This window comes from Calypte anna, chromosome 3, assembly GCF_003957555.1.
Source record: "Calypte anna isolate BGI_N300 chromosome 3, bCalAnn1_v1.p, whole genome shotgun sequence".
Taxonomy (NCBI): Eukaryota; Metazoa; Chordata; class Aves; order Apodiformes; family Trochilidae; genus Calypte; species Calypte anna.
Window position 1 is genome coordinate 7064499 of NC_044246.1, and position 17268 is coordinate 7081766.

At 35.2% G+C, this 17268-nt stretch overlaps 1 protein-coding gene across 1 annotated transcript in view; it reads left to right on the forward strand.

Moving 5' to 3' along the window:
* Positions 1-17268, forward strand: part of RYR2 (ryanodine receptor 2) — a 339366-nt gene that overhangs the window by 243266 nt on the left and 78832 nt on the right. Inside the window, exons 53-62 of the mRNA XM_030446731.1 lie at positions 537-700; positions 2835-2913; positions 3535-3624; positions 4719-4856; positions 5309-5386; positions 8403-8478; positions 10024-10147; positions 12199-12314; positions 12555-12619; positions 14775-14896. Of these exons, the coding sequence (XP_030302591.1) occupies positions 537-700; positions 2835-2913; positions 3535-3624; positions 4719-4856; positions 5309-5386; positions 8403-8478; positions 10024-10147; positions 12199-12314; positions 12555-12619; positions 14775-14896 (1052 nt within the window). The remainder of the gene's footprint in view (positions 1-536; positions 701-2834; positions 2914-3534; positions 3625-4718; positions 4857-5308; positions 5387-8402; positions 8479-10023; positions 10148-12198; positions 12315-12554; positions 12620-14774; positions 14897-17268) is intronic.

Below are 17268 nucleotides of genomic sequence, written 5' to 3' on the forward strand. Positions count from 1 at the left end.
TGAATGCTGCACTTTTCTACCTCACACATTGTCCTCTCTTGCTTAGAGGACAGTTGTTGTAGTTGTACAACTACAGCTCAGTAGTTGTAGTTTCAACACCCTTGCCTCAATTGTATTTGGACAAAAGTTTAATAATACACTTTGGTATCTGTTTAGTGTTCATGCTGTGAATATTTTAAACCAACTTGCCTAAAACTTAAGTTTCATTTCAAGTCTATGTACTTGGAAATCCTATGGATATTCCTGTCCTATCTTCTCTTTTTAGATATCTGAAAAATGCCTAGTGTTGCTCTCAGGGAAATCAGTGTTTTTGCTATTTACATCAGCAAGAGCAAGACTTGATCCTAGCTTAATCTAAATCTATAATATTCTTTGGACACTCAGCTTCCTTTTTTTTTTTTTTTTTTTTGAGAACATAAATTCAATTTCACACTGAGTAAGAAAGCCATTCTGTGGCTGCTTGATTACACATGCAGTTGTATCAGCAGTGATGTTGAAAACTTCACTTACTGCTCTCTCCTCTCTGTGTTCCACAGAAATATGAACAGGAACTTTTCAAACTCGCTTTGCCTTGTTTGAGTGCAGTTGCAGGGGCCTTACCTCCAGACTACATGGAGTCAAATTATGTCAATATGATGGAAAAACAGTCTTCAATGGATTCAGATGGGAACTTTAATCCTCAACCTGTTGATACATCCAAGTAAGGAATTATTTTTCTTTCATAAATGTGTAAAAGAGGGCTAGAGTCTATTGTTGGGTATGATATGAACTTACAGCTTTTATTCTCTTCTGAATTCTTCTCTTCTAGCTAAAATGGAGACCTTAACATTCTGTTTTAATTTTTTAATATTATTTTAAAATTGATTTAAAATCATATGAAGCAATAAATGTGCAGTTACATAACTAATTTTTTGGTCAACCTTGAACATTTTTGATGCATTTTCAGCCTGCAGATAGAAATGTCTAATTACCTTTGCATGTTTGCTGCCAACAAACCAGCGTGTTTTCAGGAGCAAAAAAAGTAACCTAGTCTAAATCATCCCTGTCATTTTTAACAGATGCCAAGATACTAACTCCAGTGCATGTGAATGACAATGAATTTACAGAAAATTCTGATGATCATGCATTCATATAATCTCTTTTTATTATGATTATGGAGTTTTGGATGGAAGCATCTTCATTCTTCTTAGTCAGTCAAGACTCTGCCCATGCTCTTTTAAGTACATTAGCCCAGAAAAACCCCACATCTCTGAATGAGATTTTTGTGCTCTTATTTTTGACTTTAGGCAGTGCCCCATTCTCAGTCTTTCCAGCAGTGGAGTTATGCACTGGATCTTGAAAAATGGCACTTGCAATACATGTGTATCAGTTGCCTTTGTGAGACTTCTGCCTGTATTAATATCCAGAACACAGGATGCTGTCAGTAGACTGATCCCTTTGTATACATTTATGTGTATGCACATATAAATATAGTGGTAAAAGCCATAATCTAGACTGGAATATAGAAATCATACTAGTGATCATTAAAATTCACTTGGCTAGGATGTGTTTAGGATATATAGAGATGTACCACAATTTAGTAGGAATGTTATACTGCCATTTAACTAATGGAAGATGACTGCACCTGATATCATTTCAGAGGAAAACTGTAGATAGCCAGAATATATTTTAAAATATCAGAAAATGTTATTTAACATTACCTAAATCATCAGTTACCTCATTGCCACAGGATTCAACAGTGCTGTGATTATTCAAGGCAAAGCACTACATTTATCAGTGTCAATTCCAAACTACATGATATTTTTTTAACATGCAAATCCTGCATTGGCTTACTAGTCCTAGACCTATTTATATGAAGCTATAGATAATATGACCTTATTTCCTTGTCAGTTTATTGAATTTCTGAAACCATTCAAACAATTGTAGCATTAGTAGAGTTCCCCTCAAAATGCATGCTTCTAAACAATAAAAAAAAGCCTCATGACCATGCTGGATGAATATTTTCTGGCCTTTGCATGTATTTAGGCTTTTGCAAACTGTTATTCTGAAATAATTTTTGTTTTACATTTCTGCTTTTTCCCACCCTTATGACTGAAGATTAAAAACTGGGCTATTCTGCTTTGCAGTAGATGGCACTGTAACACTTCTGCTGACAAAATTCTTAGGAAGCAAGATTCTGCTATTTCCTAAGTGAAGCAATTATTGCCTTTAATTTTTCAGAATGCTGATGCAGAAAAATAATTTGTAATGAATTGCTTTTGGAAGATTCTCTCTCTAGTGCTTGTTTAACAGTTAATGACACCTGCTTTTCCTTTCTGCTTAAGAAACCTCAAGTATTGTCTTAAACTCTTGTTGAATGGCTCCTGTTTTTATTTGTGGCTTTTTTTGTATTTTTAAAAAGGTTTTAAATTTTTTTCATATTCACTTGGGTATTGTGAAATAAAGCTTTGAGTGCAGAACTTTTTAGTTCTCATAAGTTAGAATGCTTCAAGCATATAATAAAATTTATAGGAACATATAAAATAGATGAAGTATTTCTAGAAAGACTGCAAGCACACATTTTATAATGGACATGTGAAATAAGTTACTACTAGATTTCCAAAACTATGGATCATAGAAATATTTTTAATGTTAAGAAAATTCATATTAGTAATAGAAATATGTGACATGATTATTCACTGAGTTTTGGAGTAAACTGTGTGCAAGGAAGTGGAGCACAGTAACATACTTTCAATGGATATATGGACTACTGTTTATGTCAAAATTTCTCCAAAGCAAAAGCATTCACTTTTTAGCATGTGTAATTTAATGGCTTCTTTTCTCTTCTATTTCAGCATTACAATCCCTGAAAAGCTAGAATATTTCATTAATAAATACGCAGAACACACTCATGACAAATGGTCAATGGAAAAGGTAAAATCTGCATTTCTGTTACAGCAAAACCAGAATTTTTATTTGAATCCATTTAATCTTTACAATATTTTACTCTGGATATTATTATTTTCCATAATGTCACAGGTTTGTACAGAAGTAAGATAAAATCATATATTTTCTTGAAATGCAGAGGGTAAAGTTCTGTAAGTGCACTATATTTCAAAATAGAATATAATAATTCCCTAATTTTTATTGTTGAATTTTGAGTATACACACTTGCTAATTGTTGAAGAGTTTTCTTGAATTGAAATTTCAATTTCTTAGCCAGAAAAACTGGAGGATTTTTACTCCTGTGTACAGCTCGTAGTATCAAAAATAGTTCCTCAACTGTAGCACAGTACTACTGTTGTATTTAAATATTTAAAAGAAAAATGTATTGAAATATTAGCTTTCTGAAATAATTGTTTTCAAAAAGATTGCATGCTACATAGTTAATTTCTTTATGCAGAAATGCTGGTCGTGAAAATGTTGAGAAAATAGTAGAAAAATGTTTAAAGAGCAGCCCTGCAGAAACACTTTTTCAGTTCCTTTGTACCAATAAAAGTAGGATTTTTCATAATTTTTTGCTTTTCCCTATTTCTTCATCTCATCTGTTTTTAGTTGGCCAATGGATGGACATATGGTGAAACATTCTCTGAATCTGCAAAAGTGCAACCATTAATGAAACAATATAAGTTACTGTCTGAAAAGGTAAAGGAATTTGTTCATGGTGAAATCACCTGCACTGCAAATATTCAAGGCATGGCATGGCAATGCCTTGCCATCTAAGCTGTAGATAAATTAATGGTGATAACTGTTGATAGCCCAATTAGGACATTAAGTTGAGTCAGATGGTGGCCAGAGATCCATTCCAACAGAGAGGGTTTTTTTTTACAATTCTAAGACTGTATTTTCTTGTTTCATGTAGCAGACAAAGCACTGCATTTAGTCCTGATAATTACTGCTCCACCTTTGAGTTCATATCTGTACTCAAGTCAGAGTGGTTCCAAAGAATGTTTATCAATATGGTGATAGTCACTTTATATATAAAGTGATTTATATATAAATATAAATCATAGAATCATAGAATTGGCTGGGTTGGAAGGGGCCTCAAGTCCAACCCTTGATCCACTACCACTGCAGTTCCCAGCCCATGGCACTGAGTGCCACATCCAGTCTCTTTTTAAATATCTCCAGACACGGAGAATCCACTACTTCCCTGGGCAGCCCATTCCAATGCCTGATCACCCTCTCTGTAAAGAAATTCTTTCTAATATCCAACCTAAACCTCCCCTGGCACAACTGGAGACCCTGCCCTCTTGTCTTGCTGAGAGTTGCCTGGGAAAAGAGCCCAACCCCCCCCTGGCTCCAACCTCCTTTCAGGGAGTTGGAGAGAGTGATGAGGTCTCCCCTGAGCCTCCTCTTCTCCAGCCTGAACACCCCCAGCTCCCTCAGCCTCTCCTCATAGGGTCTGTGCTCAAATCCCTCCAACCTGGCCAGTTGCCTCCTTTGGACCTGCTCCAGGACCTCGATCTCCTTCCTGAGCTGAGGGGCCCAGAACTGGACACAGCATGCAATTAACATGATTGTCTCTGTGATCATCAGGTTCCTGCAGTGCCTGAACTACTCTGCCCACCTCTGAAATGATAAATAGGCTTTCTAATATCTTACATGATTTATTTGCTTCTTTGCCATATCCCTGGGCCACGTGGGCTGATTACAGTATTTGTATCTCGGTATCACCAAGCATAAGCTCTGTATGGATAAATAATAAATAAGGCATTATTGCATATGCATTTTTATAGGAGAAAGAAATCTATAGATGGCCAATCAAAGAATCACTAAAAACTATGCTGGCCTGGGGATGGCGAATTGAAAGGACCAGGGAGGGAGATTCCATGGCAGTTTATAATCGGACGCGCCGCATATCTCAAACCAGTCAAGTGAGTCATTTTATTAAACTTATTTCCTAAAGAAAATGTCATGTGAAATCTGCTCTCTCATTTTTTATCCTTTTTCAACTATTTGGGTCAGTTTAATGAGCAAACCCGTGACGAATTTAGACGATAACAAAACGGTGGTATTTTCAGTGTGAGCAGGAGGGACAGAAGGAAAAAGATTTTATTTATTATTATTAAGATTTTTAAATTATTATTATTATTGTATTTAGTGGATTCTATTCCTACATGTAGAAATAGGGTTGAAAAGTCAAATTTAAAGTTTGACTTTGGGTTGAATTCAACTTAAACTGGACTGTCTGAGATTCTGCCTGTTGAGAAAAAAAAATCTAAAGAAAATGCTGATATTTACTAATAACTTTGATACAGGATTATCTACAATGAGATCAAATCTTAAATAAACTAAAAAAAATACCTATTTTAAATTTGTCATTCAGATCTCTATAGATACAGCCCATGGTTATACTCCTCGAGCAATTGACATGAGCAATGTGACTCTCTCCAGAGATGTACATGTAAGTCAAAAACTTAATGTTTGGGGTTTTTTTGTTTGGTTGGTTGGTTTTGGGGGTTTTTTTTTGGTTTTTTTTTTTTTTAATGTGTCCACTGTTTTTTTTTTTTCACTAGGTTGTTTTAAACTAACTCAGGGTCTTATTGTTACTTTCTTTGACATCCTTCAATTTTGGTGTTTTGGTTTTTTGGGGATTTTTTTTTTTCTTTTTGTCTTTTTCATTATTGCTCTTTGATCCTCTGTTGCTTTAAAAAGTGTGGTTCATGTTTAAAAGTTCATTTTAGTCTTGGATTGACTATCTTTCCTTACAAACATCTGTTGTTATTGAAGAGAAACCTGTTTAGAAGAGCTTGAAGCATCAGCTTTTTTCTATTTATCATAATTTTCTCCACCATCTTCCCAAAATGTTTTGTCATTGCTCTTCTTCTAAACTGAAGAGAAGGATCGGGAGCCATTGTTACAACAAATATTGTGGAAACTGAGAATGAAGGAGGTTGGAGTAGGATTTTCATAGACAGACAGTTTGTAACAGTATTTTTTAGTTGATAAACAAATGATATTTCTGTCTTTTAAAAGTTAAGGTTTTTTCATGGTGTTAGGGATATGGTGTTGATTTTTACAGTCTAGTACTAGTATAGTCTAGTACTAGTACTACTAGTCTAGTACTGTACTAATACTACTATGAGTATTTTAACAATATTACGTAGATAGTTTTAAACTAGGTAGCATGGGTGTTTGTACAAGTCTAGTGATGGCAACATGGTGATTAAAGCTGGCTAAAAATCAGAACTCTGAAACACAGGGTTAAGTGTGCCCATACAGAGCTCTGTCACAGTGAAACAGCAGCAGTAGTGAAGTAGTTGGCTGCCTGAACATCACAGACTATACGGTGCCTCTGATCAAGTTCTCACACTCTATTTCTCCTCCTTCATTCCTGTTTTGCAGTTCCTAGTTTTATATGTTCCAAACATTGGAGATTGCTGACAAGGTTTACAATAATAAGAATTTGCTGCCAATTAGCTATCATTCCTAAACTAAAACGTGGAGTAAATTACTGATACTTTTAAAAGGTTAATAAAACTGATAACTGAATAACACTACCTCTGTCATTATGCTCTTCCCTTAAACTGATGGAACAGCTTCACTATAAGTATGTAATTTAATATTTATATAGACTCAGTGTAGGCAAAAGACTGCAGATTTTCTTTAATGCTTATGAAACTCTTGATGTGCACATCATCACAGTGCTATGATTCAGTAATCCAGACCCAGAGAAAACTATCCATCTTCTTACAAACTACAGAAGAAATGGCATTAGAGCTACTACTCCCTTTTTTATTCCTTTATTGCATATCCTCTAACATTTGTCATTAATTTTATTTCCTTTGTGGCTCTCAACTATAAAGCAGAGGTGGTTGCCTTTATGAATAATTTGTCCTTAATTATGAAGAGAGATCTCCTTTAAAACCAGCTTCAAAATCTCTTATTCAAAAGCTAAGCAACTTTAATTAAAACGCAGTTTCAGGTATTAATTGTCCTGCTACTGTCATTCATGAAGTATCAAAACATGCTAGGTGTTAATGAGATCTGAATTTTCAAAATTAACTATATGTAACTTCAATTTTTATTTTAATGTAACTTTTTTTTTTTTGAATGTTTAATATCTTTAAGAGTGGAGTGCACAGTCTTCAACCCTGTTTTAATTTGCTGGGAAAAGTTAGTGTTTTGAACAAAGATGGTTGGTTGTTGGTTTTTTTTTGAACTAGTACATAAGGATTGGTCCTGTTTAATGTTTACATCGTTGTGTGCAGATACTGTGCTAGCAGGGATCATGACCATGTCTAAAACTGTAAGCCTGGGAAATACTTGTCATTTTGGTCTTAAGTGGTCACCAGCTCAACTCCTGGCTCCAGCAGTAGCCAGGTCATGCTCTGAGACCATCTTCATAGCATTCTACTTGCTAAGGAAAGAAAACCTTGACAAGACATGCTTCCAAGGTCCTAATCTGATTATCAAAGCACCAGCACCAGAATGTGCACGATAGAAAGCATCTATCATACAGGAAAGATACCTGTAATAATGTATCCACTGGAAAAAAAGTTAATGAAACAAATTAATCTAGACAGACCAGATATGGCCGAAAAGTTCCAAGCTGATATCTGAAGTCTTGAGTATTCTCCCATATAAAGAAGTTGGTATTCAGAAATGTTTACTCAAAACCCTTACTGAAGATGAGAAGAATGTTTCTGTAGGTCTGTGAAAGAAGTGAAAAGTTAAATGTAGAATTTATGTAGAATTTAGAGGGTATGAAGTCAGGAGGACAGGAGAGGTGAGCTTAAGAATTTGTTTCATGTTGAAATTGTAGTTCTTACTAGATAGAGACTGGAGGGCTTCTCTGCCTTTTGCTTAGTTTGGGATCTATAGTTTCTAGCTGGCCTATCTGGACAGAATTTGTTTTATAGGAAGAATTTACATCTTTGTTGTGCACACTGGAGGAGAATTTAATGATACATAAAAAACTGTGGCCATATCTGTGGAGTTGTTGGTAAAATGATTGGTGCTTTTAATAGTGTGCTCACTCTACCACCACTACCCATGCTGACCAAGCTATATCCATGGGTTTATAATGTTTGGTGCAGCCAACAGGAACAATCCTGATTCAGTCCTCTGGCTTATTCTCTGTTTCTTACCTTACCAGGCCCTTCAGAATGTTCTTGCTGGCATTGTTCTGGGAATCAAGTGCCTGTCCAGCACCCCAGTTCACTTTCAAGACTATATTCCTCTTTGTGCTTCAGTTTCGTATTAACAGTTTTCTCTTCAGCACTAGGTTCCTAGTTGATATACATAAACCCATCCTACCCAAATTCTGTATCAGATTTTCCAATAAAACTCTTGTTTTCAGTGAAGTATTGCTGTGTATTTGTACTGAATCTGCCAGAGAAAAAAGCTTTTTATTTAGTATCAACCAGATAATTCTCCTTGGCATTTATACCTATCACTTAGCTCTCCGTTTTCCTAAGGCTATGGCAGAGATGATGGCTGAAAACTACCATAACATATGGGCAAAGAAGAAGAAATTGGAGCTTGAATCAAAAGGTAATATGAACTACAGGTATTTTTAGTCTTTTACATTTAAGTTGACAAAGAAACAAAGCAAAAAAAATCAATTCTTAATTAAATATTTTGTGATTTTTTTGAGGCCTGGAAGTTTTTATAGTACTGAGTTGTTGAAGTAATTTACTCATTGAAATATATCAAAGGAAGAGAAGTCAGCATTTGTAAATACCTTTAGGCTACATTAATACATTCTGCTTTGAGCATTTATCTTTCAGACTATTGCCCAGTGGGCTCTGATTTAAGTTGAATTAGTTATTTTAGTGCAGGTAAAATAACTGCAGATCTAAAAGGTTTTTCACTAAGAACTGACAGTAAGTATCACTTGCTGAGCTGACAAGTGGATAAGCCTAGACCAGATTCTTAAATCCACATGAAAACTGCATGTGCTCCATGGTTTCTGCTTGCCTAAATGAAAAACTTTCTCATGTGTTGTGTAATACTATTTTTTCCCCTGTGTTAAAATAATTTCTTTATTTCTGCTAAAGCTAATTTTTTATTTGCACATATTATATGCACATGGAAGAAAAAGTGTTTGGAGAAACAGCAGATTCTCATTTACAAATGTCTGAAGCTAGGGTTTTATCTTACTGAAAAGTGACAAGTCTAATTTTCTGTATGAGACTTGGCCTATGAATTCATTATGAGTTTCCATACCTTTAATTATATTTCTTTTTAGTATAGCTAAATAAAAAAGCTTTTATATCTTTTTTTAAAAAAACTTCCTCGGGACTAGGAGCTACAGGATGGAAAATTGTGGAAATTGTGGGATACAGCAAGACTAGAACAGAACAGTAATACTGTCTTCAGACACAGAATACTCCTATTTTTCATTTAAAGGCTTTCAGATAAATAAGTGTCTTAAACACTGAAAACTGCAAGTGTCATTCCCCTTTAGTGAACACTGAGTGTATTTGTTTTAATGGACGAATCTGTTAGAGTCTTAATTTCCATAGGTAGGTCATGTACTTGTGCTTTATGCACTTTTGCTTGTCTTTCTTCAGTAATGAGGTGGAATTATATAAGGTTTGTGAAACTAGAATAAAACTCAATTATCCCAATGTGTCTTGCTAAATCTTGCTAAAGTCCATGATCCCCTTTGACTGTCACCTGAATGATTAAAAGCAGGACTCTGTATATGTTACTGTATTTGTTTACAACTTGGCTTTCTTATGAAATGGTGTGTTATTTATTGAAATATTTTTAATTTCATTAAATAAAGTTGTAAGGATAATACATGTTCATAAAAGTTAAGCAATTTTTTTTCTTTACGAGTTTTTGCAGTAGCTTCTCTATATTCACTTAATACTTGAGATCATATTGTATTGTGACATTTGCCATGTCTAAAGTTTTCTATCTGCATAATTTTTAGGTATGTGTAAAGAAAGAAACAGAAAAGTGCATTTTTATTTTTAGACTAGGTTTTAGTGTAATGGCCTATGTTTTACTAAGACAGTGCTTTTACATTCTGGTACTTACCATGTCAACAGGTAATTATCTTTTAACTCTTCTGATGTTCCCTAATAGGAGGAGGCAACCATCCTCTTCTTGTTCCTTATGATACACTCACAGCCAAAGAAAAAGCCAAGGACAGAGAAAAAGCACAGGATATTCTAAAATTTCTACAAATAAATGGATATGTTGTCTCAAGGTAATTCTCTGTTCATTGTTAGTGTCACTGAAGGCTTAGAATGCTTCTCATTCACTTTTTTTGTTTGTTTGTTTTTGGTTGGGTTTTTTTGTTTTTTGTTTTTTGATATTAAAAGGGAAAAGCTATGGTCATTTTTAGACTTCAGTACATAGGAGTAAAGATGAGATCCTTCATACACAACATTGTAAGGAAGAAATGGATTACAGGGTTAGTAGCAGGTTTTTTGAAAGGCACAGAGTTCTTCAGGATCTCTGGATCTTCTACCTCTTCTCTCAACATTACAGAATGTTTTTTTCTTTTGTGTCTACATACATCCAACTGTTAGTGAAGCTGCTGATTTTGTTTGAGTGATAGAATTAAACCTTCATTAAGGTCAAGGACTTGCACATCTCTGTAGGAATTTTTTGGAAATTAATTTGATAAGACAGTTCTGTTTCTAAAATCTGCGACTCATTTCTTTCAACTGAGTTGATTTGTAGTTTTATTAGAATATTTTGAAGTGAAAACTGATGTTTTTGAAAAGTTTTTTAAAAACAATTCACAGTATAAATGTAATAATTTTGAATAAACGTTGTAATCACCAGCTCATTCATAATTCAGTACATGGAATTATTTGCAGAATAACTCCATGTGTAATTCCTTCTGTTTTAATATGACTTATTAACCTACTATAAGAAGTGTGAATAAAATTTTAATTAATTTGGGGATTGTCTGCCTCAACAGCATGGCTTAGGAAATGTGAGTCACTAGGAAAGGCTGAAGGCATATCTGAGATTTTATGACTTGAGCATTAGTAAGTGGATAAAGGAGTCACAGAGATGAATTTAAGTAATCACTGTGAATTAGTGAGCACAGAACATCTACTTAAAATCTGCCTACTTCCTTTCTTTTATATCACATATGAAATTCAGCCTGTTTATAAAATTCCATAGCTAATCTAAAAATTCTAGGAGAAATCTTTCTGGGTAGCTGGAATAATTCAGTTTATTTCTCTTCAGTGGAGTAGGATGTACAAAGAAAGATGTCTGTCAGTGAAGGTTTCTTATCTCATACCCTGTCAAAATGACAAAAGGCTCCTGGGCTGAATTCAAGATTACATGTTCCTTTTTGACTAATCCTTCTTTATTTCTGTCTTTATTTCTTTTGGTGTTTGGATAGTGGCCAATCTATCTAGTCTAGTTGAACCCTCTTGCACACAGGGTCTAGGAAAGATGCAGACACTTGTCCCCTGCATTGATTTTCTAATTTAAATTAAATTAAAATAAATTCTAACACTGATGTTCTAATTAAAAGTGAAATTGTGCACTGGGCAGGCAGTTATATTCAGTGGGTATGTTTTTTTAAAATAAGTGAGTACTAATGTGCTTGGTGGCTCTGCCAGTGGGCTGAGTGACTCCCTTGCTGGTTTAGCATAGCTTCTTCAGATGCCATCATTACGTTTGTGATCATGCAGAATCAAGGCTGATGCCACTGCCAGCTTGTTAGCACACATCAGCCCTCATCATGGAACCATTCCCTACAGATTTATATTTGTTGAAAGAAGGTATCCTTTTCATATAGAACTAGAAACTATGGTGGAACATGCTGGAAAAAGGTAAAGAGCAATTCCATCACTTTGGTTTGGTTCTCTCTGGATTTTTCACAAATGCTACACAGCTATGAAGAGGTTTTTCATTAAAACCAGACTTTTGGGGAAAAGTTGTGATAGAGGAGATCAGATTTACTTCTGGTTTGATTCTTTAAATAAAAAGTTTAGCAGTTTCATAGCTCCCTCACCCAAGAATCACTCCTTTCCCTTTTCTCAAGGGAAAGCAATTACAATGATACTGCATTAATCTGATTGTTTTGTCTCATTTTTCTGTAACCAATTTGTGAAACATGAGTTGTATCTTCACAAAGTACTCAATATCTAGAGTACTGTTTACTTCAAACACAGAACCATCTTGCATAAATAATAAATTAATCATTACTAGTAGGGTGGTAGACTACACCAAGACTCAAAACTTTGTTGAGTCCTTGTGCATGTGTTTAAAATTTACTTTTCTTTACAGAGGACTTAAGGACCTGGAATTAGACACACCTTCCATTGAGAAACGATTTGCCTACAGTTTTCTTCAGCAGCTTATAAGATATGTGGATGAAGCCCATCAGTACATTCTGGAGTTTGGTATAGTACTCTTTGTGTATTTTCTTAAATATTAACAATTAAAATATATTATATTAAAAGCCACCTAGATTTTTTTTTTTAAATTTATATGTTCTTGAACTGGAAGGCTTTCCTCTACTTTACTACAGGAAATGAAGATTATGAATTTTGGGATATTCATTCCAAATTGCCATATTCATTGATCAGATGAAAACTGTTCAGCAGAAATTTATAAAAATTTTCATTCTCTTCTCTCTGCAGATGGTGGCAGCAGAGGCAAAGGAGAGCACTTCCCATATGAGCAAGAAATCAAGTTTTTTGCCAAGGTAGAGTACATCTTTGCTTGTTCTTTGTCCACATACAAGTCTTTGAATTGAGAAAGCTTTTGTTAGTGAACATGATTATTATTGTTATAGTTGCACTTTTATGTGTTAAATTCATTATATTATTAATTAAAGCCAGTAGTAATAAAAATAGCTTGAAACTACTGTAGGATGAAGTATAGATGGGGAAAAATAACACTATATTCTTATTATTAATGTGTTCCATCCACTCATATTATGTTATTCATAACCTCCCTAAATTTTCTGTTTACTAGTTTAGACTGATTCTGAAGATTTTTTTCTTTTCCAGTCTTCAGGCAGACAAATGTGAGCAATAGTTAGTGGAATTAACATAGCTACATATCTGTCAGTGTCACCTTCCTTATTTCTTTCCTTGTTTTAAAACCTTGTTGATATGTCCATCATGGAATCAGAGGATGGCTGAAGTTTGCAGGGGCCCCTGGAGGTCACCTAGTCCAACTTCACTGCTCAAGCAGTGTCACCTCGAGGAGTTTGCCAAGTACCAAGTCCAGACAGCTTTTGAAGATCTCCAAAGAGGGAGACTGCAATCTCTGGAAAACCTGTGCCAGTGCTTGGTTATCCCCACAGTAGAAAAATTTTTCCTGTTGGTCAGAGGGAGCCTACTGTGTCTGCACTCATGCCTCTGGTCCTGTCATAGGGCCCAAATGAAAAGAACCTGGCTCCATCCTCTTTACACCCTTCCTTCAGATACTTAGATACATTGATGAGATTCTTCCTGAGCTTTCTCTTCCCTAGCCTACACCTCTCTCAGTCTGTCCTCATTTGAAAGATCCTCTAGTTCCCTCATCATCTTTGTGACCCTTCACTGGACTCTCCCTCCAACCAGTCCATTTTTTTCTTGCACTGTGAAGCCCAGAACCAAGCACAGCACTTCAGCTATGGCCTCACCAGTTGCTGAGCAGAGAGGAAAAATTACCTCCCTGGACCTGCTGACTGTGTTCTGTTTAATACAACCCAGGATGCTGTTGGCTGCCTTTGCAGGGTGCATTCTTGGCTCATGATCAGTTTGCTGTATCCAGTGAGCCCCCCTGTTCCTTCCCTGCACCACTGCTTCCCAGCTGATCAGCCCTCAGTATGGACTCCCCAAGTGTGCAGCGCTTTGCTCCTCTTGCTGAAAGTCATGAGATTCCTCTCAGCCCCATTTTTCCTTTTTGTGCCAAGGTTTTATGCATTATAAGTTAATAAAATTTGCTTACGCCTTCTGCATGTAAAAGCCTGTATGGTGTTTGCATATTCAAAGTGCCTTTTTGGTTTGTGAATAATTCATGAGTGAATAAGCAAAGGCAGTTTGCAGGATTTTTCAACCCTGGTATCCTTGCAGTAAATTGTAGTATTGAAGCCTTGTGGTACTTCCATGTGGTAGTATTTGCCCAGGTCATTGATTCAGAAGCTAGCATTGAATGTTCTTTTTAACCATGCTCTGAAAAACTGAAGCAATTTCTTGTTTTTCTTATTGACTGTTTATTTTGCATCTCCTCCTGGCTGACAGCTGCAGTGGGCACTGAGTAATGGTCACTACATGAAGTAAACAGGAAAACAGCCATGGACAAGCCCTTAATAAGAGAGGATGTTTTGGGAGGTTTATTAGATAACATCTAGAATTAAGTGGTCTCAGTGCCCTAAGAGTTACACATGAATTTTTCTTAAACCTGCATTAAAGGGCGTGGAGAGCAATAGCTGTACCTGGGTATGTGGTACTGGAAAAGTCTTAAATTGTGACATAAAATGAAATAATACTTTCTGCTTTGTACTTTACCTTAGAAAAATCAGAGATCAAGTCCCACAGAGAATGTAATATTTTTTTTTCTTCTGCCTTTCCTGACAACATTTTGACTGGATATACATATATCATATATATAAGTATATATACATATATATCTATCATATACATATATATATACACATACATATATATACACATATATACATATAGATATAGATATACATATATATATACATATGTCATATCCATATATCCATATATCCATATACATATGGATTTTAAAACAGAAAACACATTTGAAATATCCTGTTTTTATTTTTGACTTAAAAAGCATAGTATGGAACACAGTAAAGAAAGTTTTGAGATAACCATTTCTTTCTGATGTAATTTCAGGTTGTGCTGCCTTTGATTGATCAGTACTTTAAAAATCATCGCCTGTATTTCTTATCTGCAGCAAGTAGACCTCTCAGCACTGGAGGTCATGCCTCTAATAAAGAGAAAGAAATGGTGACAAGGTAAAACTTTAAGCAGTATTAATTAATGTGTATGCATATCTGTGTTCTTAAAATGCAGCAGATAATTGTGGGAAAAATGAGAACTGGTAGGCAGGGAAATTTTTTTTATGAATGTGCAAATAAACTTCACTTTTCTTTCTTATTAGGAAAACTGATTTTATAAAATGAAGAGATGAGTACAGAGTTATGATTATATGCTGTTTTAAAGGTAGTGGTAATGATTTTAGCATGCAGGGACTTAAATTTAGCATTATGTGCAAGCAGTTGCATAGTCTGTGGCACTGGCTGTACAGTTGTCTATCAGTTGGAAATAGCTATATACTGAAATCATTATTTCTGCAAAATTTATGGTAGATTTAAGCCAAACTTAATTGTTCCAGTAATTATAACTATTCCAGTCCACCATAAAAGTTGAGAGTTGCTCTTTGGTTCTCTAAAAAGTAATAACAGTAGTAATATGGCAGAAATTAACTCGATTCTTTCTCTGAAGTTACTCATTTTTAGACCATGTCTCCAAGAATATGCTTTCACTTAATTTTACCTCTGATTGAATTTCAAAACCTGTATTACCCATCTAGTAAAGTGGGCTACAAGCTTCACACAGGATCTGCTGCACACCTGTAATATACAGGTATCATGGTTGCCTTCTTGACTTTTTCTGAGTACTGAACCATGCAAAACTGAACTGTTCTTCTTTGAGGCCAACAGCCAACTGTTGGTTATACAGGGTTGGAAAGGTTGTGTGAATACTGAGTGAAGTTTCTAGCAAAAGTGCTAAGCATAATAAGTACTGGCTGTCTTGACCCTGTGTCATCTTGTGGATTAATTTGATCTGGCAGCTTGTCTGAATGGCACAGTACAAAGATTCAAAAAATCTTTTTTCAAAATGCATGCACCTAGATAATTTTCCACTCCAAGAGCTTTTGTTTTTATTTTTGTAATGTTCTCAATAACAGTATTTTCACAGTTAAATCATGCCAGTAACCCCCATAATTCTGGAATATGCCAATCATGGATATAGCAGTATACATGCTACAGATATTCACTACTTCTGCCCTCTATATGTATGAGCTTCCTGAACATGTAGCCTTGCAAAAGGATCAGAGCTTCTGCCAAACTTGAGTTACTTGCAGTCCAGAAGTGTCAGCCAAAGAGAAGAAAACAAACGCAAAGAAACCCTAGATGAATGACAGCTACAACCAGTGCTATTGAGTAGTTTATTTCTTAACTATCAAGACACAAAGATTATATAAACTACACTATGTGATCTATTCCCTGAAAGGTTGTTTGGGGCCATTTTAAGAGATTCCAAATATTTTTTTATGTTGTTTCCTCCCCTACAGCATTACAGGGAGTTTGCCAAAGCTGAAGTTTTTATTTTCTGTTGAGTTTTCCTGTTGAGTACAACTCATATGTTCTGCCTTTTGCTTCAAGCTCGGGGCAGTTCTGGCTTCTTTCTTTTTGCTTCCGTTCATTAGGCTGCAGAAGTATTTTTGGGATTTTGGGGATTGATAATACAGTGACAGTATTAACAAGTGCAATAACTGGTCCGTGTTTAGCAAATAAATCCAGTTCCCTTTTGTGGGCAAACATGGGTCAGACCTCTTCCTAAAATATGGCAGGATTATATTCCATTTAATTTATAACCAACCTCCTCAGGATTCAGCTTTTTTGCATTTCTCATCCATTAGACCATCTAATAAGTATTTGTACTACTGCAGTTTTATAAAATTAGTTCTGGACTACAATCTAGGTACTGGCCATTTAGATATTTTCATTTATTTATTTAACCTAAACTTGTTACACTGGAGATAATAGGTTTAGTCTGACTTTGTGAGAATGTAGCATCTGCTGAATGGGACAGTCAGTTGAATATCATTGGTATGTTGGAAAGTGAGATAGACTGTGAGCTATTTAGTGTCTTCATTAGTACAGACACAATATTAATATGATGATAATATGTTTCTGTACAGCTTTTGATGTTGGAGTAGGTGAACCAGGATCCTTATAAAGTAAAGTAGAATGTGTCTACCTCATGGAATAAAAAGTGAAGAGGGATCCCTGAAGGTGCACCAACCAGACTCCTTTCTAAAACAGAGCAGTTGCTCTGTTGCTCTAGTGGATCACTGTGCACTGGCTAATTAGCTGGATTCAACACCACATTACCCTGGCTGTTCTGATTCTGGACATAACTTTTTCTATTTGGAAACCCATACCAGTAAATGGGATACTCTTATCTGTGAATGGAATAACATGTTCAAATCTCATCCATAAACTTTGCATACATCCTTATGGTATCTTGTTTTTAAATCAGAGGTTGATAACTAGCCTTTGTGCTTAATAATTAAATAGCTTATTAAACATTCCATTAT